Below are 24,744 nucleotides of genomic sequence, written 5' to 3'. Positions count from 1 at the left end.
TGCCAGAGCCCACGTGCCATCTGCAGAGCAGGTTACCTACAGCTGTCTTCCTGACTTTTCTTTAGTAAACCCCTCATATACAGCTGGGAAATCACTCCCATTCTAGGCCTTAAAAAACAAACAAACAAACAAACAAACAAACAAAATAACATTCTACCACAAGAACACACTGCAAATTTACTTATTTAATCTAATAACTACTTTCTTGGAAATACTCAAAACTCTTTTGTTTCTAGATTCAATAGGTCTTATCCCCTTTTATAAAGAAATGTAAACCAGTTGTTGGTAAATCGCCTTCCTTAATTTCCTTTACTAATTTTAGAAAAGGACCGTTTAACACGTACTTGGGTTCAAACTTGTCTTTAGTTTTGAAAATGTTAGCAGGCGTCTATCCTGCAGGCAGAAAGCCAGAACCGAGGGCGCCAAATCAAACAGAGATACTGGTTTTTCAATGGCGGCAAGCTTTAATACTTCTCATTTATTTATGCACATTGATACTTCCTATTTATCTTTGTGCAGAGGTTACATATGAGTCTGTGACTTGACATCGGGCACAACCCATGTGTGTCAGCTAACATGGTTCCTTTGTTCTTCTCCCTCATTTTGACTGTTTGATGCTTCAAGAACAGAGCGTGAGAAAAAACTGATTCTACAAAGGAAACTTTTATGCATCCAACTTTCAAAAAAGAATAATAAAAGACAAATATATCTGCTTTGTTCTCAATAAGATAATGAATCACACACACACACAAACAAATTTAAAATTTCTAAAACAGCAGGCCCACTAAAACCAAGCTCTCATTATTGAAATTTGGCTTTCTTTTCTAGTAAATAGTGGGTATTTAATAATTGAAAGTAGGGGGCTGGAGAGATGGCTCAGAGGTTAAGAGCACTGGCTGCTCTTCCAGAGGTCCTGAGTGCAATTCCCAGCAACCACATGGTGGCTCACAACCATACAATACATAATAAATAAATCTTAAAATAAATAGATAAATAATTGAAAGTATGTCTCCTTTGCCTTCCAAGATGTAATTTTTCTCCTATAATCGTTTCAAAGACTTTTATGAATATTTACATTTATTAATGAATGATATACAAATGTTACAGTTAATGAATAGCCTTTGCACGTACATTATTGAGCAAATTTTTTAAAACACACCTCAATATATCTTGCTTTATTATTTTAACCATACCACATATTTCAAGGTACTAGAAAAATGTATGCACTTCAGATTACTAATTATGGTGGTTTGAATAAAATTGGCTCCCATAGGCCCATAGAAAGTGGCACTATTAAGAGGAATGTCCTTGTTGGAGGAAGTGTGTCACTGGAGGTGGTCTTTGAGGTTTCAGATGCTCAAGCCAGGCTCAGTGTCTCTCTCCCTCTTCCTGCTGATCTGTATATAAAACTCTCAACTACCTCTCCAGTACCATGTCTACCCGTGCTTTGCCATGCTTCCTACCATGATGATAATGGACTAAACCTCTGAACTATAAGCCAGGTCCAATTAAATGCTTTCGTTTATAAAAGTTGCCATGGTCATGGAGTCTTTCCACAGCAACAGAAACCCTAACATCTAGACACTGGTAAGGTAAAATTCTTATAGAAAGTTTTGTGAAGTATTAAACATGAATATAATCAACCGACTGTTAAGACATGGAGGGTTCAAAAGGATAAAACCAAGCAAAATCCATCCCAGGGGAAATTCTACGGGATAAAGTATACAGAGTGAAGGGTTGAGGTTCCTCAAAGGATGCATTAGAGAGGGAGAGGGAGGGAAAAAGAAGGCAAGGAAATCTGGAATGAAAGTACATACACAGAGCTCATTTTGGTTCAGGTTTTTTTTTATAAACAAACTATAAAAAGGAAACTATAAGTCAAGTAGAAAAATTTGGGTGCATGGCAAATCATTGTACTTTAATCTGTTTATGGGTTAGACAATAGCAAAGGAGAAGGGTTTGAAGGAATATTGAAAAACCAATTTTTCAAAAAGTCCTCTTTAGAATATGAATGACCTCCCCCCCCCCCACACACACACACACTCACCACTGCTAATATCAAAATTCTTTAGGTAGAACATGCTCAGTCAACCAGAAGTATAAACACAAATGGAAATGCTACTTCTTTTTAGAGACTCCCAACTTGACAGGAAAAGAATGGGAAGTCTTCATCTATAGACCCAAGGACAAGCTCTTTGAGACACTGGCCTCCCCAAATCCAGGGCAATGAAAAGTAGGACCCTGTAGTGATGAGCAATCGGGGCTTCACATGCAGGCAGCCAGCGTAATGCAATTGTGTAACTCCTGGAGCTCCATGGAAAAATCCTCTTCCTGAGTGATCCTAATACACTATATGTGACTAATGAGGCTTTTAATGACACCATCCATCTCTTCTTAGTGCTAGAAAAGTTAGCTTATCGTTCCAGAAACTATAAATGAATGGTTGTAAGATGACAGTGACAGGCTTTGTCTTACATTCTCTCTCTTCTGCCTCCTTCAACCCTTCTCCTCAACCCAGTCACAAACTTTGTTGGATTTGAAAGGCAAATCACAATTAGGACAAGTGACTTTGTCAGCGCAGTAGATGAATTCTGGCACCTGCCCGGACTCCAGCTGGGTGCTAATCAGCCTCGTGGTGGCCTACATCACCCATTATTAAAAACTGGAAATGCTCCTTAAGGCTTCCAGCAGAATGTGCTTACTTGCAGACTGACTGACATCCCTGGAGGAGCTGGGGAGCTGTGCGTCAACTCCACAGCTTCTGTGTTGAGTTCTGCCAGGCACACAGAAGGACAGGCTGTATGAACACATGCCAGACAGAGCAGGGAGTGAGAGGAGGATGCTCTGTGGTCTAGTGATTCCGGCACAGACTTTCACCCAGTTGGTGGCCTTGCATCTCAGTGCCATCTTTAGGTTAAGTATAGTGACAGCGCACCCATGACACCGGGTTCTGATTTCCAATGGACTTAACTTACTTGTGTATCTTTGCATTTTACCTTCTGCTTATGTTTATGCAACTGGCATTACTGAATGACCAACTTGGATAGGAAAAGAGAAGGCCCAAGACCTCAGCCCATGAAAAAATGAGTGCACAAGAGCCAATGTGACCAGAACAAAGCATCTCTGTACATGACTTCATGTTTGTAGCGAACTGAAAAAAAAAAAAAAAAAAAAAAAAAATCAAAATATCAGCTGCAAGGATTGCTTTCTCTCGGCAGCTCTGAGCAAATGAGAGGATGCAACCTACCTGAAGACTGCAAGAGTCAGTGACCAGAGCACTAACGGCTTCCGCAGCTCAAACTTTGCTCGCTTGTTCATCAGATGCCGACCACCAAATATAAAGGCAGCATACAGTGCAGAAAACAGGAAAGATTTCTTCCTATGAAGAAACAAATGGACCAAACCTCATGAGACAGGAGTCCTGAAACACTTTTCACAATAGCTTCCCTGTCTGTACTAAAGTTTGATGAAAAATTAATTTACTTGGAGACATGTTCTGTTGGCAAATTCGCCCTGTGGTTGCCAGCAGGACACAGTACACACCGTTCAGGGTAAACAGATGTTCTTTTCAGGACTTAAAATCAAGATACTCAACATAGCACCAAGGTATAAAAAAGTAACCTTTTCACTAGAGGAGTTGCCTTTCTTCTTTTCAGATAAATTAATTTAAAGTAGACTCGTGGTTTTCAAAGAAGGCAAGTATTAACTTTCAATATTACCATTAATAAAAAGCATAATTGTCAGACACACACACACACACTCTCTCTAATCTAATCATCTGTGGGATGACTGCATTCATCTCTTCAGGTGAGCTGTAAATCAGAAGACCCTGGACTTATCAGATTAAGCCCACTTTGAGGGACACAGCCACATACATGTTAAAACAAAACAAACAAACAACAAAAACCTCCAGAAATCTTATTTGACCAAACTAGTGTAAAAATGCAGTTGCAATAAAATCAAAGTGCTGTTGAATTTTAAAGCTATTTGTCTATTATGGATACACATTGAGATATATTTATGAATGAGATAGCATCTTAGATTTGTTTTTTTTAAAATACCCCAGGAAAAAACAAAAGTAAACAAGTTTGGGAAATGATACCAGGGATGACAAAAGGGGTGGTGGAGCTGGGGCTCATCAGCTCTCCCCCTTCTCTCTTACAAACACACAGAAGCCTCTTTACATACTGAAAATCGTAAAAAGAAAACAAACAAACAAACAAACAAACAAAAAAACCAAAAAACTTCACATTTTAAAATATTCCGTAATAAATATTTCTAAAAAGATGATTAGACCGGAAAATATATGTGTAAGTGTTTTGGACCTCTATTAGAACATCGAGGGAGGGTGGTCCCTGCTGGAGCTGCTGTGGTTTCACTCACAGCAGGTGGAGGTCAGAAATACGTCAGCGAGATAGCACAGGAGCTCCATGTCCCAGTAACTGCTGATATGTTACTGTACACAGTAGAATAATGCCAAGTCATACAAGGAATGAGAGCGAGAGATGGGAGGGGGTGAGGTGAGGCCTTGTAAGTAATTTAAACATTTAAGCACACTTCCAGAGACAGAAACCTAGCTCTTAGAATGAGTACCCCCTACGCAACTAGACAACAGGAAAATGGTCAATGAATAAGTTGCAAGACATAGTGCATACATGTGCTAAAGAACACAGCATGTAAAATGCTTCATTAATGATTCCCCTGAGTGGTGGCGCATTACCGTTTATCCAAGGAACACTGCTACTCACATACATGCAGTGACCTACCGGCTGAGCCCACCTTATAAAGCTATGATTCCAGGAAGCAAGCCGTAAACACTGAGGAAACTACTCCAATTACAACCTGCAACCTCGGCACATGCCTGTTGAGACACATCGTCCCAGCACAGAGTAGGCTCTTAGTGAATGCCTGGTGACAATCTCATGCTTTCGTCGTTTCTGAAGGAGGCAAATAACAGCACACTAACACCACGGGTCCTCAGTAAACACTGAACAAACGGGCCGTTGGGGACACTGAAAGAAAGTATATTTCCTCAGCAGTATATTTAGAAACAACCGAAGAAAAAAAACAAACTATTCAAATATAGATTATGGCACATTTCCCTCCTCCATTTTTTTCCCTCTCAAGAACAGAGCAAAAAAAATATTGAGGCAATTACATGAAAACTATAACTAAGCAATTTCTCAAGCGCTACTTGATACTTAGATCAATGCACACACAGGACTGTGTTTTTGCTCTAAAACCTGCCAAGGGTATGGTATTAGGTCACACAGGGCGAGATCCACTCCTTTAGCACTCATGTGAAGGTAAGACAGATAAAACATGTGACGTCTATGCATAAACAATGACTTGTTAAAAGAAGAAAAAATCAAAATCTACGGTTAACGCAGGCAGTGGTGGTATTAAACAGTGTAATTCTTCTTTTCTTAATTATAAAGGGAACAAGTGACTGCCACCATAAGGTCCTTATTTACTTCTTAATTCTCCTGGGTGGACATCGGGAGAAAAGGCCTTATCACTTAATCCTCCTAATTGCCTCACCTTGCAGCTAAAGTCCTACTTCCATTTTAGAGAGAATGAAATGGGCTTAGAGGTTAAGAAGCCCTGAGGCTTGCCTGATCTCAGCTAAAAGAGAGGTTGGTTCTTGATTTGCCGTCACCTAAGTTGAGTCAGGATTCCTTTGGTGACATCTGTGTAACTGAGCAGGAAACAGATTCACCGTGAAAAGCCCAAGGCACCCACTCAATCCACACCATCACGTTCCAACTGTTGACTGTCCCAGGTCTGTGAAATATCCATCCCCATCCTCCTTGCTTCCTTGAGAATACCCAAAACATTCCCTCAAATGGACTTTTCGTTTTTGAAAAGCTTTATTTTCATTTTGTGTGTACGCTTGAGTGTTGGCTCGCATGTGTGTATGTGTGCCAATGGGCCTGCCTGGTGTCTGAGGAGGCCAGCAGCTCGTGTCGAATCCCCTGGAACCAGAGTTACAGAGAGTTGTGAGCAGCCATGTGGAAGCAAGAACTGAACTGATCATCTGTGAGAGCAGCAAGTGCTCCTAACCACTGAGTCATCCCTCCCACCCCTCATTGTTATTTCTTAGCCACACAATATAACTCAGGTCCTGGTTTTAGATTGATGAGTTGTATTTCTCGTAATCATGTACCAACAAAGTTAAATGATGTCATATCATTCTAGCCATCCAGAGGAAACCAAGAATCAAGAACCAAGGAAGAATAAAAACCTTCCCTTCGTTCCTCTGTGGTCACTTATTAACTACTTCAAAGAGTATAAATATCTTTCCATTGTTTGAAAGCTTTGGCAAACTGGACAGCCGGGGTGACTGAGAACTGGCATGCCCACCAGTACCTCTCTGGTAAAGTACCAGAGGGGAATAAACAAAGACTAGATCTAGACACCTCCTGGTTCGGTTGATCTAACTTCTTTCATAAAACGGGTCTATGCTGCCTGAGCATGTACTGCCTGCGTTTAATCCCAGCACTTGGGAAGCAGAGACAGGAGGATCTCTGTGTGGTCAAAGCCAGCCTGGTTTACATAGTGAGTTCCATGACGGCCAGGACCCTGTCTCAAAGAGAAAAAAAATAAAGAAAACAGAGTTTATGTGAATGTCTGTAGTTCAGATGCTGGCTCAAACTTTGGTCCAGTCTGGAAAGTAGTTTTTGGAAAGTTGGGGGTCCCTGAGAGTAAAGGAGAGGGCACACTGCTTTGGATGTCTATGTGGCAAAGAATGTGGTAAGAGAATAATTTTTTTTTTCTCTTGAGACAGGTCCTCAAGGTGTAGTCTTGATGTTCTGCTGATGGCTGAATTCTGTTACTTTTTTTTTTTTTTTTGAGAATTCTAAGAGTTCAAACAAACATATTTTTTTCTAAGAAAGCAATCAGAATTTTATCAGTAGTTTTAAGTGTTTTAACACGCAGAAACTAAACACATGCTTCAAAATCTTGAAAAATAAGTTTTAACTGCTAGAAATACATCCATGATTAACAGAGGCTTTCAGACGGCAAGACAAAGCCATTAACTACAGAAAAGAATGGTGTTCTCATCTGTTATGTTCTGACCCTAGAACCCAAATAATGTGTGATTTCTGAGCTACTTTGAGTGCAAACACCTTTCTCATTTGCTCCTGCTCCCAGGTGCTAATTTAGAGATCACTTGTATTTCTTAAACGTGAGAAAACCATGATTTTGTAATTTAGTTTTTTTATTTTAAAGTAGGCCAAAGTATAACTACATTTAGTGAAACTACATTGAACCACACCACATGCACCTTCCCATTAGGGTCCAGCCCTTGTAGGAACAGACCTGGCATAAGGCTGTCCATGACGGCAAACAGTGGTTCCTATTTACCATATTCAAAAAATAAAAGAAGGTGCCTAGTTATAACTGAAAATAGGACTATCTGGGAGAGAGAATGCTCTCAAAAATCTAACGACCCTCACCAAAAATTGTCTAAGCATGAGGTTTGAGCCCCAGCATCCATGTAAAAAGCCAGTTTCATCTCCCGAACAACGATACCTGAGGTTGACCTCTGACTTCCACAGGTATGCATGCATATGAATTAGCACACACCTGTGCAACCCTCCCCGCAAAAAAACCTCAAAACCTCAAATCAAACCAGCCAACCAATCACCAACCAACCAACCAATCAGCAGTCAGCCAGCCAGCCAAACAAACAAACAAACAAACAGACTCCAAATCTGGCACCACATCTTTTCTCTGTGGGTTTACAACAGGCTTCCAGATACTATTTTAAAGTAAGATACACAAATCTACTTCCTTGCCAGGCAGTGGTGGTGCACAACTTTTGACTTAGCAGTAGAGAGGCAGAAGCATATGGATCTTCAAGTGTGAGGTTAAGAAAGAAAGAAAGAGAGGAAGGAGGGAGGGAGGGAAGGAGAAGGAAGGAAGGAAGGAAGGAAGATCTACTTCCTTGTCTTCAAAATGAAGAAGCCACCAGCATTTTAAAGCCATAAAGATAATATATTTAGGGCCAGAGAAATGGCTCAGCAGTTAAGAGACCTCATTGCTCTTATAGAAATCTGGACTCCACAGGCAGGCGGATCTCTGTGAGTTTGACACCAGCCTGGTCTACAAAGTGAGTCCAGGACAGCCAAGGCTACACAGAGAAACCCTGGAGGGGTGGAGGGAGAAGAAAAAGGAAAAAAAAAACCCAGACTCAGTTTCCAGCATGCCTTAAAACCACCTGTAACTCAAGCTCCCACAGATCTGACACAATCTAGCATTCATGGGTAACTGTACATTATTGGGGCACATAAACAAATGTGGGTATAAAAACACACACATAAACCTTAAAAAAATTAACTAGATTTATTATCTGAGTGCTAGAGACCCCAACTGGAAATGAATGCATTAAAAGGATATCATATGGACAATCGAAACAAAACTGGAGTTCAGATTTAAAAGATTAAGTCAATCTGGGCATAATTTTCCTAGAGTCAGATCAAAACAGAGAAAAATGACAGCCCCACAGATAGCTAGATAAACAGGCAAAAAATAAATCCATGCCTGCTGAGCACTTCTCTATCCTCAAGGGCTGGGTATTGAAAATGAAAGATGGCCCACATCTGTCACTACCGCCTTGTATCTACAGAGGATTTCTGTATCTTATTGTCTCTTAGACAGTTGAAAACAAGCTAGAAAATAAAGTTAAGGCAGGAAAACATGTTTTCATCATAAGCACTGGCTGAGTGAATACACCCATCACTAAACTCTTTCCTTGATATAAAAATTCAGAAGGAAAATGGGTATGCCATGAGAAAACACCAAATGCTATTTCTAGGGCAGAGAGGAAATAGATCTACCACAGTGAAGATTAAGCCTGAGCAAAAAAGCAGCAGCACAAACTGACAAATAACTTGAGCATTGCTCTCACAAGAGATTACTACCCATTACCCAGGAAAGGGCTATGCATTTGATTTCTCTTGAAAACAATGGCAAATATTTTATCCAGATATTCATATAGCTTCATTCAAAATCCGGATGCTCCCTCCCACAATGAAAAACATTGGTGAGAGCATGAACTAACAAAATATGTGAAGAAAGTATTCTTAAGGTCCTCACTCTCAATACTAATTAAAAGCCCGTTAGTCTTACCCTTAAAAGCAAACAAAACCCGAGCATTCGGTGACATAGTTGATTTTTATTTGATTAAAAAAAATTGGTGGCTAAGACAAGAGTTTTTATATTACAGTGTGGAGATTGAAAGTTCTAACCAAGTCTCTTGTGGTTAAAATGTCCTCCTTTTGCCTCCAGGCAGAGCCTGCTTCCCTGTCCTTCACAGCACAGAGGTCCTGAGTGTTCACTGCCTCATCTTCATCTCCCAAGCCCCGCTGGAATGGCCATGTCAACTTCTCTGACTCTCACCCCGTTTCCTGCCCCCTTTCCAGGGTTCTTGAAAGTACCACAGGCCTAGGAGACCATTCATGACCACAACCTAGAAAGCTCCTCCGGGTCTCAAGGACCCATGAGGTCTGATTGGCTCCACTTGTTCTGAAAATAATGTCTTCATCTCACATCCCTTCACCTAAGCATGACTGCAGTCTCTGATGCTACACAAAGCATTCACAGAGGACTACTGAATGCGTGAGGATCCCTTATCCAGTTTGCTGCAGGGACCCTTGAGCTCATGGAAAGACTTCTCCACTAACATCAAGGTCACTAGGCAGCAATACTTTCTGTTCCTAGCATGATGTATGATGATACATACATATATATATGTATGTATATATATGTATGTATATATATGTACATATATATACATACATACAAATATATATATATATATATATATTTTTTTTTTCATTTTCCAACTGGCAGGAAAGTGGGAGGTGACACCTAGCTTCTATTGTGTGGATACTCAGGAAGCTGAGATCCAGCCATCCACTACAAAACAGGACCTTAAAGAAGTCTCAAAGCTGCTGGGACCAGTAAACTCTGGAGAAGCCAAAAAATCAAACCAAACCAAACCAACAAACAAAAACACCATTAGGAGAAATTAATTAGAAAACTCAAAGGCCTGTTGTTAAGCTAGCATTCAGCCTCACAGATATGTTTGCTGCTGGGATAGTCCAGCCCGTGCTCCAGGGAGCTCAACCTCCCCTTCTGCTGCCAGATTCCAAGCAGGATACATCCGGCAAGGCCTTACCCAGCAGTCCGAGTTAAAATTGAAGGCGTGATGGAACAGCCAACACGGGCCCCGCATTTCTCCCTTCATTTCCTAGTCTCACAGCCATGGAACAGTGGTCCAGCTACCCACACAGGCTGCTAGATTGAATCATCCAAACTGTTGCAGTTCTGCGGGGCCTCCTCTGCTCTGCAGGTCACCTGAAGCTACATTTGAAAATGCACCCGCAGACGGGAGAGGAGAGGGCAAGCTGAACAGAAGCAGACATAGCTGCCAAGACATCCCCTCTCTCAACCCACACAGAGTTCAAGTTCTTGCAGCAGAGTTCCATTGTTGCTAGTGCTCCATCTTCCCATTAGCTTGTACTTCGCAAGGTAATTCTACAAAAGCCTGTCTCAACTCAGGAGGGAGCAGCGTTCCTACCACTCTGCTGCTTGTTCGGGTAGCCAGCATGGGAATGATCTCTTGTTCCAGACAAGAAAATCTGATAAGAAGGTTTCTATGGGAATCGCTCCATATTTAAGTGCTGGAATTATAAAGAAAGTGGGTGTTGGTTGTGATGAACAAACTCAAGGTCATATATAAGTGGGAGAAAGAATGATTCACCCTGTTTGTAGATCCTGGAGGCTTTTGTTCCTCTCTGTAGTTTGCAGTGTTGCAGGCCGACTTTCTACTGAGGATACAAATAACTAAGTGAGTTCCCCTCGAATGCCCTGGTCATCGGTTTCTACTCGGAAACCTGGGTGAATCCTGGCAGACAGTGTCCCAGCCGGTTCAGGAACCTTTTATCTTCCTAGTTTAGGCAACTTTTATCTTTATATCTATTCACATAATTTTCCAAAGACTTTGGTGTCCCTCCTCCTTCATCCTTTATTTATAACTTCAAAGCCAAGAAAGGAAAAAAAAAAAAAAAAAAGATGCAAAGGGCCTGCAGGGTGGGGGGTGGGGAATTCCTAGCGGGCAAAAATGTCAAGATTGCTCGGAAAATAAGCATTCATCCAATTCTTTGGAGAATGGAAGACTTTGTTTATCTGTAAGTTTCTGTGTACTGTTAGTTTGTGAGTCAGCCGGGTAATCTCTTCATCATTTGCAAGTCAGGTGATGTTTGGGATAGGATCCGATGTACAGCTGGGGTTGATTCTTCAGCGTGGCTTCAAAGAAAAGATTACCAAAACTCCGGTTTTGCCGGCGCTGGTTTCTTCAGGCAGCCAAGGAAAACACTTAAGGATGAGAAAACTTGTCTCCTTTCCCTTGAGAACTGGAAGGCTAACATGCTTCACGTTGCCAGGAGCACCCTCTTTAAAAAACACACACTGTAGCAAGTGTCAGGGGCCAACTGGCACCCACACACACAACTGGTCTCACAAGAGCAGGACAGTTTTGTAAAGTCAGGCCTCTCCTTCCACCATTACCTGGGTAGCAGGGGTCAAGCTCAGGGCTCTCACTGCCCAGCAGGTTCCTCGACCCATGAGACACCTCTCCGGCCCCAATTTTTGGCTTTCAGACTGTAGGGCACACCTGACATCCACCTTTTCTCTAAGAAAAACGAATTGAATTGTCTTACGTGTTTATAAGACAATTGAATTCTCGCAGGGAGAAAAATATGCAAGAAAACCTGAAGAATGGTGTCCAGAGATTAGAAGCGTTCCTTCACTGGCCTCTGCACACTGGGAGTCAGCAACTGACAGCTGGCTTTCCACCAGAGGTTTTCCAGGCGTGCCAGCAGCCGGAGTTCCTTGATCACTTAACGGCAGGATGTAATTTAAGATGTTTGGGAGGCAGGGGAAGATACCTCAGCAGGTAAACACCTCCTCCTTCAATCAGCTAAAAGTTCAATGAATGGGCAGGCTGTGGTGGCACACTTGGGAGGCAGAGGCAGGAGGATCTCTGTGAGTGTGAGGCCAGCCTGGTTTACAGAGGCTAACTGCAGGACAGCCAGGGCTACACGGAGAAAGCTTGCCTTGCAAACAACAAAACAAACAAACAAACAAAAAACAGGATGGAGAACATTTCTTGACCTCTGGCCTACACATGCACTAAAATACTGGAATACACATATGTGTATGGCAACAAGAATATATATATATATATACACACACACACACACACACACACACACACACACACACACACACCTCACCAGCACCCATGCACCTACAAACAAACAACACAAAACTTAATCGGTATGTCGCACAGGTGTGTGCGTGGTACCACTTAAATGCATTTATTCCGTAGTTGTTGCTGTTCTAACACCCACTACAGAAGAAAATTTGAGCACACATCACAAAGAAAAGTATCAGTAGAAGTTATACAAGGGCAGGAATTTTATATTTCTATATGTAACAGTCTTCACTATTAGCCGACCATTCTATTTATTTAAACACAAATTCTAACTTGTCATTTCGCTGATCCCTGCCAAGTTATTCTCTAGTGTCTTTACTTCATCTTCGCTGTGCGTTCATTTCTCTTTAACACAGCAACTGTAGCATTCACCTCTTGTGAGACATCAGGGTTGTCTCCTCTTCAAATTCCGGATGGGTTGTGGCTGTCTTCCTTAATTTTGGATGCCCAGGGCCTGACATCACAGAGCTGCACATAAGTGGCTCTCCATTATACCAATTCATACATCATATACTGGATATTTAAAAGAGCTCGTGTTGATGGATATGACAGAGCATACCACTGATCCTAAGACCAGGACACAAAGGCACGCTGATCTCTAAGAGTTTGAGGACAGCCAGGTCTACAAAGTGAATTCCAGACCAACCATGGCTACGCAGGAACAGCCTTACATGGTAAGATTTTATTCTAAAATAAGATCTTGCATTGAGGACATATTTTAAGGAAAAAGAAAATATATTACTGGGAGACTAAAAGAGATAATTTATGCAAACGCTGCAATTTAAGTCTAGGCAGCTAAAAAACTGATTTTACGGCTTTTCTCTCCCTGGGTGCTAAAAGGGTCCAGCAAGTTACTGTAACCCCATCAGCTTTTGTTTTGTCTTGTTTTGTTTTAAACATCTGTGAAAAGCTTGCTGTGTTTTCCCAGGCAGGCTGCTCCTTCGGCAGCTCTCCTGGGCACTGCTGAGTAAGGCTGGCAAACAGCGTCTCCATGCCTACTCCTTGCAGGCCTAACACCACCTACTATTTTCTCAGTGTGACTGTTAAAGTCAGCAAAGACAGAGGAATAACTGACTGGCATTGGTGCTGTGGGCATGCAGCCTCTCTTTTGCTAGCTGGGTCCTCTTCTTCAGCCACCACACGTAAAGTAAGCGCTTTGGTGAGCGAGGGTTTCCCATGAAGCATTTTATTCTGATCATCCTGAAAACAGAAAGGTGTGATGTGGTACCACAATAATTAAAATATTTTATTCAAAGAAATTCCCAGGGGGTGGTGGACCGGCTCAAGTTAAATAAAAGCACTTGCCAGGCAAGCCTGATGGCGTAAGTTGAAGTTGTAGATAGAGCCCAGAGCGGAAGGAGAGAACGTTTGTCCTCCGACCTCCACACACATGCACTGGCATGCACAATCCCACACCGACAGGCACACACATCACAGACAGACAGAAACCCCCTCCCCCATACACAATTGAAAAAAAAATAATCTCAACTCAGCATACAGGTCCCAAGAGTCTGAGCTAATCCGGAAGGGTCATTCATGATCTGTGCTGAAGGTACCGGGGCCACCTAAAAGCATTAAAATAAGGAAGGGATGTGATAAAGCGATTCTTATTAGCCTTCTACGGGAGGTGTTTCTAAAAGAAAAAAAAACTACTTATTTATTTATTTATTTTTTAGCGTTTTCCTTCCTGACCTATTTATCATGGACGGAAAGGGGGGGAAGGCTTCCTGTACATATTTAATTACTTACTGAATGACAGTGAGAAGGGGAGTCAGATGTAGCCACTCAGTTGTTTCAAGCAAAAGTTAAAAGGCCCATGACATGCTGGTGATTATCTACACGAATTATTTGCAGTCGTGAAACCTAGATAACAAACTACTCACTCCTTTCACAACCAACCAGTAGTCCCTTTCAAGCCGGCGAGTCCTGGCTGAGCGGGATTGGCTGTTCGTCTGGGAGTACTGTGTTACAGCCTGTAAGTGTTACAAAGGTCATCGCTCTGCCTTGGGGTAAAGAGTGCAGGACTTTTCATAAGGCTAACTAGGTGTCTAACACCGCCCTCTGCCTCTTTGTCATCAACTGTGAGTTTAAATGGCGTCGAGCTGGAGGACTCTAGGCATGACGGCGCCATCCTCAGATCTGCCCTTCATCCTGCACACCTGCTGGGGTGTGTCCCCAAGTGACCCTCAGCAAACACCAGCTTCTTCACAGGAAGTAGCACTTCACCTTTGGGCCGTTAGTAACTCATGCTCTCAGGTTTGCAACATCTGCCCTTTGCCCGTAAAGTCCCATAGACCCTTATTATGAAAAGAAGTGAGGAAGGTGATGGATAACCGGTCACACCACCAAAGGAACTCTGAGGTTTTGAAAGGGTCTGGGAGGTCTCTGGTCTGTCAGTACCCTCTTTGTGCTCGCTGGAGCTGGGAAGGGCAGAGAACGGAACAGTGCACACCCAGTGCTTCAGCTCTGCCAGCCCTCCATGAGTCTAGCTGTCCGAGGGCAGCGTGATCTGGGTACGCAGTGACTAGGGAGGACTTTTCTACCCAGACGGCAACAGGCAAAGGTACTTGCCTCCAAGCCTGATAACCTGACCTTCATCCCAGGGACCTATGTGGTGGTGGTGGTGTGGTAGCAATAGAACCCCACAACTGGTCCTCAGATTTCACATGTTCACTCTGGCAACTGTATAGTGACACAAACACACGCACACACACTAAATAAATAAACAAACAGATACTTTTAAGAATGTCCCATGGGTGGCAAAAGGTTAATTTTATTTTCCTATTTTTGGCACTTCCTCTCTGCCCCTACCACCCCACCCTTCACCATTTACAGTTAAGTTTTCCTCTGTCACAAACTCTTGGCTATATCCACGCTGAGTTGTAACAACCTATAAAAAAAAAAAAAAAAAAAAAAAAAAAAAAAGACGGCCGTACAAAAGCACCTTTGCCCAACTAAGGGCTTCGTAGCCATGAATCCTTACCCATAACTGTGTAGGATAACACAGCTAGAAGAGGCTGTAAGTGACGCCAAAGTAACTTGATCCCTTTTTCTATGCTTAACTTGTTTATCTATTTGGACATTTCATGCACACATACAATGTATTTCGATCACATCCGCTACTGGGTTTTTGTTCATCATCTATATGCTTCCTCGACACAGGCCCAGAAAGGATGAAGCCAAAGGATCGTGAACAGAAACCTCTGAAAACATGAGCAAAAAAGTCTTCCTATAAATTAGAGCTCAGCCTTTTTTCTTCCCTCACAGAAATGGGAAGATAAACGCCCTGATATACCACTTGAACTAGTGCCCAGAACTTTGCTTTTGAATAATAATTCTGCTTCTTTCTTTAACTTGTTATGTAGATACAACTATCTCTGCATAGTTGTGAATGTGACTCCTGATCAAGGGGACATGGGCTCAACAGCAAGCTGTAGGACAGCTGGGCTCCATTATGTATGAGACACTGTCTTTAAAGAAACAGCAAAGAAAGGAAGCACTGCCGCAGCCTCCCACGAAAGACATTTATCTAATCCTCTTTGGCGAAGAAAGCACGTATCCTTCTTTCCACTCGCGCCTCTTGCAAACCCGAACCTGAGGATACGAGAGCGAAGGCCGCAGCTGGGGAGACGGCTCAGTGGACAAAGCGGTTGTCACGCAAGCACGAGGACCAGAGTTCAGATCTCCGGCTTCCCATCTGCAAGAGCCTGGTGGGCACGGCGGCATACCTATAATCCCAGGGCCTAGGAAATGGCGACAGGCGACCCATGGATCAAGCTGGATAGCTTGGCTGACTGAACAGCTGAGCTCCAATCCCAGTGAGAGAGTCTGCCTCAGTAAATGAGGAGTGACTGGGGAGGGCAACCGAGGCAACGTCTGGCACCCACACGCACTCGTGTAGGCACCAGCCACCCCGTCTCCCAACAAGGGCTGGCTCTTTAAGAAAGCTGCCAAGATAATTACTTAATTAGACAAGAGCTTGGCTACACTGGTTCTGCTTCGCCAACAAGCTGCTTTTAGGTCCAAGACTGAAGAAATTGTGATTCTTGACAAGGACAAGGAAATGGATTTTTCAATTTTCTTTGTGAGTCAGCCAGGAGCTGAGTACACAGGTGACTACGGTGCGCGCTGCTGCAGCGCATGCTCAGAAGCAAAGGCTGAATGACACTGCAGAAATGAAAAGAAGACTTTTAGTGAGAGCGAATAAAGCACGACTTTTCATCGAAAAAAAGCTAAGTGGTTTTGTGGAAAAAAAGACCTGCAGCCCGGATAGCGGCTGGCTAGTGAGCTCCAGGGTGTCTCTGCGTCCCCAAGGCTGGGGGCGCACACACTACTCTGGCTTTTTACATGGATGACGGGGCTCTAACTCAGGTCCCCAGGTCTGCCTGGCAAGCACTGAGGACTGAGTTATCTCTCCAGCCCATAGTCAGGCTTTCTAAGCACCTTCACCTTAAGTATTTCTCAAAATGGCCCACTGTCTACACCCCCCGCCACAAACCTCAATGGATGTTAATAACACAGATTTCCCAGCTTCAAGATAATGCAACTGTACCACAAATCAAAATCAGTTATATCCTATAATAAAATTAAACATTTCTAACTATTGTGTGCACACACACAAAAAGAATGAGAATGAAAACAAAAGGCTGTGAATGAAAAAGAAGTCTTTTAAAGGGGAGAGGGGGGTGTGAGACAAAGTGGCATAGTAGACCATCCCGAGGCTGAGGACAAGGCTCTGTCGCCGCCATGGTCCCACTCCTACAAAGGTGGACCAGTGTCTCGCCAAGCTCCCACATCTTCTCCTACATAAATCTCACAAAAACATCAAGAGTCCTTACTGTTTCTGGACAGAAAACTGAAACCTAGGAATGGCATCTCTTCTTACAAATAATAGGCTATACTGGGTGAAATACATTGCTTTCTAGGAATTGCCTTGAGGATGACAATTTAGTCCATCAATGGAGTGCCAAGGTGTTTATTTACTCAAAAAATCAGAGTGCTCAGCCAGGGGTGGCGGTGCATACCTGTAGTCCCAGCACTCTGGGAGGCAGAGGCAGGTGGATCGATGGGAGTTTGAGGCCAGCCTGGTCTACAAAGTGAGTCCAGGACAGTCAGGGCTACACAGAGAAACCCGTCTCAGAGGGAAAAAAAAAACCACCAAAAACGATAATAACAACAATAGCAATTACAGTGCTCAATTTTCAATTTCAAAGAGTTAAAGAGAGAGGGTGGTGATACATAAAGGCCCCAGAAAGTATGTGGAAGTAAGACGAGGGTTGCCATGATGGTTTGAATGAAAATGACCTCTATACACTCATAGGGAGTGGTACTACTAGTGATCTTGTTAGAGGAAGTGTGTCACTGGGGGTGGGCTTTGAGGTTTCAGTCACTGAAGCCAGGCCTAGTGGTTCTCGCTTTCTTGCTGCTGCTTGTGGATCTAGAACTCCAGCTACCTCTCCCTACATGCTTTCCCGCCATGTCAGATAATGGACTAAACCTCTGCACTGTAAGCCAGCCTCAACTGAATGCTTTCCTTTTTAAGAGTTGCCTTGAGCATGGTGTCTCTTCAAAGCAATAGAAACCCCAAGACAGCTTCAGTGGACCATATGAAGTTTCCTTTAAAGCCAAGCAGTAGAAAGTCACAGGCTGTGGACTTGTGGGATGGAGTGAAAGCAAATGCCTGAATGAATCTTCCAGGAGTGGCCTAGATTTAAGAGCAGTGGCTGAGGCGAGCACCATGTGTAGTCAGGTCACATTCCTAGGCCAGCACACCCCACCCAGGAATCATGGCTGAGTAGTGGATCAAACGTTCCACAGAGGCAGAAGTGCATAAGGCTCAACACTTGCTTCCTGCAAACAACTTCTCTCCATATTTATCGGTGAGCGCTGGGCACACGGTCAAGTCTGACACTTCATTGTTTGTTTCGGTGCTCAATCCTGGCTCAGACATCTCCACCCACTATGTATCAATGGGGCCAGTTTCAAGTCTAAGAAAACTGTCACCCACATTCTCAACCAACAGACAGAAAGCCCTCAAGTACCTGGACGTGTACAAGATCCAAGAAAGGCTGGACAGATGAGCACAGGTAAATACGAGATTTAGTGGGCAAGATAAGACCAATTTTTCCATAGAAATAGTTATTATCTTCCAATATGTGACAGATCTACCCCAAGGAAAGGATTATAAACGTTCCTTTTGAAACTGAATTGTACTTTGAAAATATTGAGAGGAGCTTTCCTCCCTGAAGAAAAAGTGAATGCTTGTGACTATCAAATATGAATACTGTGCTCTGTATTTCCTCGGGACATACAACTGCTAGCAGTCCCTTCCTCCTTGCCGCTAAACAGAGTGTTCAGAAGTCCTTAAATCTTGCTGAAAGACGCCACAGCGCCAGCACGGACAATATACTCCTTCGTGTGCCCCACAAGATGTCTTCCAATGGGAGCTTATTGCACTGGGCAGGTTCTCTGTGCCTCTCCAGGTTAACTCAACTCCACCCACAACATGGCCCTCCTTTGCTTTTTCCTTCTAGTGATAACGGAAACAACGGAATGACGGAGCTGAAACAAGACTACTTAAACAGAAGTGGCTAACTAGCACGCCTCTGAGAAAGTATCTGAAAAATGTATCCACAAGGGAGACACATTCCCTTCCACCTTCCCCTGACTCAGGCCTGCTCCTGATAGCAGCTATCTTGAACCTCGAGCCAACACATGTGAGAAAGACACAGAGTTTTTCCTGATTTCATCAGTGAGCCTTTAAGCTCTAGTTTAGGTTACCTGGACTTGTGAAACCAGGAAACCCCCACCTTCTAATAATCAAGGTGTGGCTTGTTTATTCTTCATTACACCCAGCACAACCTAACCACAACACTCTGTTCAAACTCGAATATATTATACAAAATTCTGTTTCTACAAACAGTATTAAGAATTCTGTAGTAATCACTCACACACACCCCTACACAATGACACCTGTACAGCCTCCCTCCCTAAGTACACTGATCTGACCTAACCTATGAGAAAGAGCAAGAAAACTCTCCACATACTTCCTGGGCATCTTGGCCTTAAATAGTCCCATTTGGTCAAGTCACTAGCATATTAGAATCATCTTAGAAAAACCCAGGATGCAACCCACTTCACCCAAACCCCCTCACCCTCCTCCAGGAAAAAAGGAAAGGACAAAAGATCCGGTGAAAACCCTTAGGGAAACTAAAGTAACATCATAATAACTAATCTTCAAATCAACCAACAGTTCAGCCATAGCTCACCCTGGTGGCTACTGGATAGTTCACTTGAAGCAAACTGTGTCACAGGGGCTGAAGACAGCAATGACTCCATGTATTTACTGGGACACAACCTGACTAGAAGGCTCCAGGAGTCTTCGGTCGGTCTCTGTGAACATCACGTGCAATCACGCTAAGATACCAAAGGCAACATGCTTGTATCTGTGCATGAGATGTAGTCACGTAAATGTTGGCTAAGTATGCAACTCTGTTCAAAATGATGGTGTGCGGGCTTCACAAGTATAAACAGCATTAGCAGCTGAACTCCCACTTCTGGAAAGAGACTCTGTCTGAAGCTCTGTTTCACTGTTATTGTTCAATCTAATAGAAGCTTCCTAACTCATTAACATTTCTGCACCTTGGACAGTGAGGCAAAAAAATAATGAAACACATATGAAAACATCTGCCACGGCATCGCTACTGTTCCCGTGGGCTGCTCTGGGCTTTGTACAGGTTCTAAAATGTGTGAGCACTGTGAGATAACGTGCTGGGAAAATGAGTTCTCCTGTGTGGATTATTTTAAACCTGGACTATTCAGATATAAATATAAATTCGAAGTTTGTTTATATTGATCAAAACAGGCCACAGGATTTCCAAATCCCCACGTCACTTTCCGACAGATAAGCAATCTTTGCTCTGAGAACTGCCTGCTTAATAAACATAATGTATATTTTTAGAATTATCAGCAGCAAATCTAAATTACTGCTGTGTATGTGAATGCAACAATATGATGAATGGATCCATTTGGATTTACTTATTTATTCTAAAATATTTATTAAATGCCCCTTTGATAAGACCTTGGAAGACAGGTATGGTTTTCCAAACAGGTAGTATCACATCCCTGTAACCCTGGCACACAGAGGACAGAGACAAGAAGATTAAGACTTCAAAAGCAGCCTGACACATCACACACACACACACACACACACACGCACACACACAGAGAGAGAGCAAACACATTTTCAAAAGCTAGGAATTCTATTATAAACAAACACAGCAATTTTGACTTTGTAGGTACTGTGGGGGTGGGAAGAGGGCCCAAGAGATTCTTTGAGCTTCACCATTAAGCTCAGTCAGTCCTACAGAGCAGAAGGCCAGGCCAATACCGCTTCTGAATATAATTCATACAATTTCAGGATTGTCTTTAATAAAAAGTCCACACTCCTTGTTGAAATCCTCACTTGAAGCTTTAGAAGCACGTAAAAAGCAATAAAGAAATCTGTTGTGTTCTGACTAAGGCAGGGCTATCAATAGATAGCAAGGGAAATACAGCACATTCGTCAATGTTAGGAAAGCCAGAGACACAAACACCCTAGGTTTATGAGCATTGATTGTGTTTACCCTGAGCAGATTTCTGTAGTGCTGCCACTGCGCTCATTGCTCTGACTGTACCCAATGACCAAGTGGAGTGTGACCCTTGGAACAGCTGGCTTGGGAGCAGGCAAGGTTCTCTGAGTTCAGATCACCTTTGTACTTTAAGTCACCAAGTGTTTGTTTCTTCTTAAAACAACAAATGTCTCCCGTGTTAACACAATATAGAGCCTAGAGGACGAGGTAGAGCAAGAAGGTGGAAAGCAGAGAACGGAGGCCTAAAAAGAAACGTGATCACGGAAGTCTCCCAATATCTTCTGGGATTATTGTCAACTAGAGAGCCAAGAAAGCACATAAGTGCAGTTTTCCCTCACCTACCTCACCCATTTTTGCTGAAAGGCCAAGGGCACCATGACATTAAATTCCATACACATCAAAGCTAGGAAAGAAAATTAGCAACTCTGAAAATTTTAAATATATACCTCTACATGTGCAGATATATATCAACAAATAAAAACAAATTCTTATTTCCTTAGAAGAGCATCAATCAAGGGAACTTAAGACTTTAGAGTTTATAAGAACTGTGAGTTCTAGGAAGAACGAGAAACCAGTGGTTCCAACCTGGAGCCAGGATTAAAGCAGCCTTCCTGATAAGCAATGACTCAGATGACTGGCTAGTCACTGGAACTTTTAACTACTGATTTTCTTCTTACCCCTAATGGTAATAAAACATAAATCTGTTTGGGCTTTCATGATTCACAAAATACTAATGTTACACAAATGTTCTTGACAACAAAGTTTTTCTTACAAAGCACAATAACCTTCCTCTTTGTGACAGTTTCCTCTTAAGTTCATTAAGCTGGTTAACAAGCTCTGGGGCAAGGCTGAAAAGCCAAGGTCAAAGTCAGTCAGAAACGGAGCCAACTGACGTTTCACCTGGTGAGGAGACTCACTCCGGAACGTCAGCAACCCTGGCTTTCTGAGCGATTACGCTCTCATCAAATTTACCTAGATTTAAAAAGGTAATTTTTTTCAAAAGTGCCAAGTCAGTATTAACAGAGTCCTCTGATTTTATTGATAAAATCTGTGGAATGTTTAGCCAGTGGTAACAATAGAACATAACTAACAAAATGATGACACTAACTAAAGGTCCTTTGACACCACACATATTCCATGCCAACAGCATTTCTTATTGTTGTGTTAGCAGAACTACCCAGAACTCCTAGCAGTGATGACATTGGGATTTAACGGAAGCTCACGTATCACTCCCATCATCCTTATAGACAAACTTACTGCCTTTTACAGGTAAGAAGAGTGAGGTTCACAGACTCGTTAACAAATGACTGGTGCATTATAGGTCTAGGTTCAAAGGCAGACCGGGCCTTTATTCTTCGCACAGTATCGACTTAAATCTTTTACAGGGATGCAGAGCCTTCCTGCTCCCTGCTGTTCAGCACATGAGCCACCTTGATAAGAATGTGGAATTGAAGAGTCACTGAAAGACACCCCCCCACCCCCGCGCGCGCGCGCGCGCACACACACACACACACACACACACAAATGGGGCCACTAACGCTTCCTTACCAAGGAAAGGGAGTTCTTGGGGGCATGAGTTGACATGCAAGGAACATACGGCTCAAGAGACAGTAACGCTAGCAGCATGGTTCCCCAGGTAAACGGGTGCTGGGTGTTCATAGGTGGTACTTGAGAAGCCTGTAAGTTGCCCATACTCAAGTAACCACAACCCATGTTCCTGTGGATAAGTGCACTGGCTCACTAAGTTGACTCGAGTTGCCTTCTGGTCAGCTGCTGGTGTCCTTGCTGCCATGAGAACAGGTGACTCACATAGCCAAGAAAACATACAGTGCAAATGCTACATGTTCCGTCACTTAACCTGTGGCATTACTTAACTCTGAAACACTACTAACCTGTGTTAACTCTGTGTTAACCTGTGGAAACTTAACTCTGAAGCACTACTCAAATGACACAACCCTCTCTTCATGGCATTCTGCGTTTGTGCCATCAACCTTTTTACTCTTATAAATGCTTCTGGAAACTTAGCATGTGCTAGGCCCTATTTGAGAGCTGGCTACGCAGTGCTGAACAAGACGGACACTTACACGAGCTTCATAGAACTTGTTGTGACAACTGGGAGAGAGTGGTGTTATGCAATGAACCAAGAAGAGTAGCCCACAATAAATTATTCAGCAGAGTACACAGGGTTCTGGAAAACCTGGCGGATGTTATGTGGGATGGCTTTAGAGGGAGAATGGGAATGACTCCCCCAAGAAATGGCAAATACGCCAACATCACAGAACACAGCCTGGATGGAAGGAAGAGGCCCCACAGGGTGGGAACGCATTCCAGAGAACCTAAGAAACAGGATTTATCTTTCTCTCCAGCCGAGAAATGGTGGGATGATGAAAGTCCAGTGTGCCAAACTCCTGCCTCCTGACCATGTTGCCCAAAGGCCACAGCTGGAATAACCGAACTGAGCCCAACACCATCACAGCTCAATCACAGAAGGCTGAAATGTCAATATTGCCATCAACTTTTACTACAAATGAACTACAGAATCATAGCTATTGAGGCAGATACACTGATGAATACAGGGACATCTCTTTCATATGAGAAACTTGAGTTTTATATCTCAAGGCAATTTTCACATTTAAATTTTAAGAAAAAAAAAAGACTGAGATTATGAGCAAGTCGCATTTTGAGGATGCGCATATTAAGGAAAGAACACAATGAAACTCTATTCTACATGGGCTGATTAAATTAGGCAATGAAAACCAATCAGAGCCAAAAATGTTCACTGGAATTGAGCTGAATATGTTTTTATTTGAGAAGTAGATGCATTCCTAGCCCTTTGGCGATCTTGTTCGTCAATATTTTACTCTTCAGAGACAGGCCAGTGTTGATGGCCGTGGCAGCATAAGCAACATTCTCATCTCTAAAGCTACCCTTTTGTCTACTTAGATGATCTTTTGGTTATGGCTTGCGCATACTTTTTGTGAGAATAAGCACACACGTCAAAATTTTTCTCCATGCTCTGCTGGACACAGACTTCCTCCCTCCTCTGTCCACTCTTTGTCTTTCTTTTGGGAATTGGGTTTGAAAGCAAAGAAAAGACCTGCTGTAAAATAAATGTTGCTTTTCCTAGCAAAAGAATATTTTGGACTTAGAATCGTGTGTGGGTCCAGATTCATGTGTCTGTGTGTGCATGTACATACTTACATGTCTACATGTATATTCCGAGGCCAGAGGCCAATGTTCCATGTCCCCCTCAATTCCTCTCAAAATTATTTTTTGGAACAGGGTCCCTCACTGAAAACCTTGAGCTTGATCTGACTGATAACCAAGGGCCTGGGTCCTCTTCTCTCTCTTTCCCCAGCGCTGGAGATCCAAATTCTAGTCCTCATGATATGTGCGAGGTATTTTATTGGCAGCCATCTTTCCAGGCCCTTGGTTCACAACTGTGAAGCAGAAGTTAGCTTTGCTAGGCTAGGATTTCCCTGCTCCATCAGGACCAGAGCCTAGCTCTGCTCACCTTCCAGGGTCAACTTTAAACATTCTCAACAACTAACAAGCCTTAACTGACCTGAGGTCACCACCCTTGCAAGCTACTTGGTTTTAAACCATTTTGCAATCTCTGTGTGTTAGAAGGCTATGCCCTGTAATCACCCTTCCCTGGCAGGGAACCTTACTTACACAACCCATGCTTTGGGCTGCTCATTGCACCTTCGTTGCTGGCTGTTTCGTGTCAGCTTGGTGTTCCCCCAGTGTTGCCATGCAGCCATCATATGGGGCTCATTTGTGGTACATCCTTCCAGCACGCACCCTTGCACTGTCTTGTGAGCTTCA

General features: G+C 43.0%; 1 protein-coding gene across 4 annotated transcripts in view; it reads right to left on the bottom strand.

Annotated features, from left to right (window-relative positions):
• Elovl6 (ELOVL fatty acid elongase 6) overlaps nucleotides 1–24,744 on the bottom strand; it is a 101,162-nt gene that overhangs the window by 28,621 nt on the left and 47,797 nt on the right. For 3 of the 4 annotated variants that reach the window (XM_055628081.1, XM_055628079.1, XM_055628083.1), the window contains exon 3: nucleotides 3,248–3,379. The exons of the other annotated variant lie outside the window; for it this stretch is intronic. In XM_055628081.1, coding sequence (XP_055484056.1) covers nucleotides 3,248–3,379 — 132 coding nt within the window. The remainder of the gene's footprint in view (nucleotides 1–3,247; nucleotides 3,380–24,744) is intronic. 4 annotated transcript variants of the gene reach the window in all.

This window comes from Psammomys obesus, unplaced genomic scaffold, assembly GCF_907164565.1.
Source record: "Psammomys obesus unplaced genomic scaffold, mPsaObe1.curated_primary_1811, whole genome shotgun sequence".
Lineage (NCBI taxonomy): Eukaryota > Metazoa > Chordata > Mammalia > Rodentia > Muridae > Psammomys > Psammomys obesus.
This window is presented reverse-complemented; position numbering and strand designations above follow the sequence as displayed.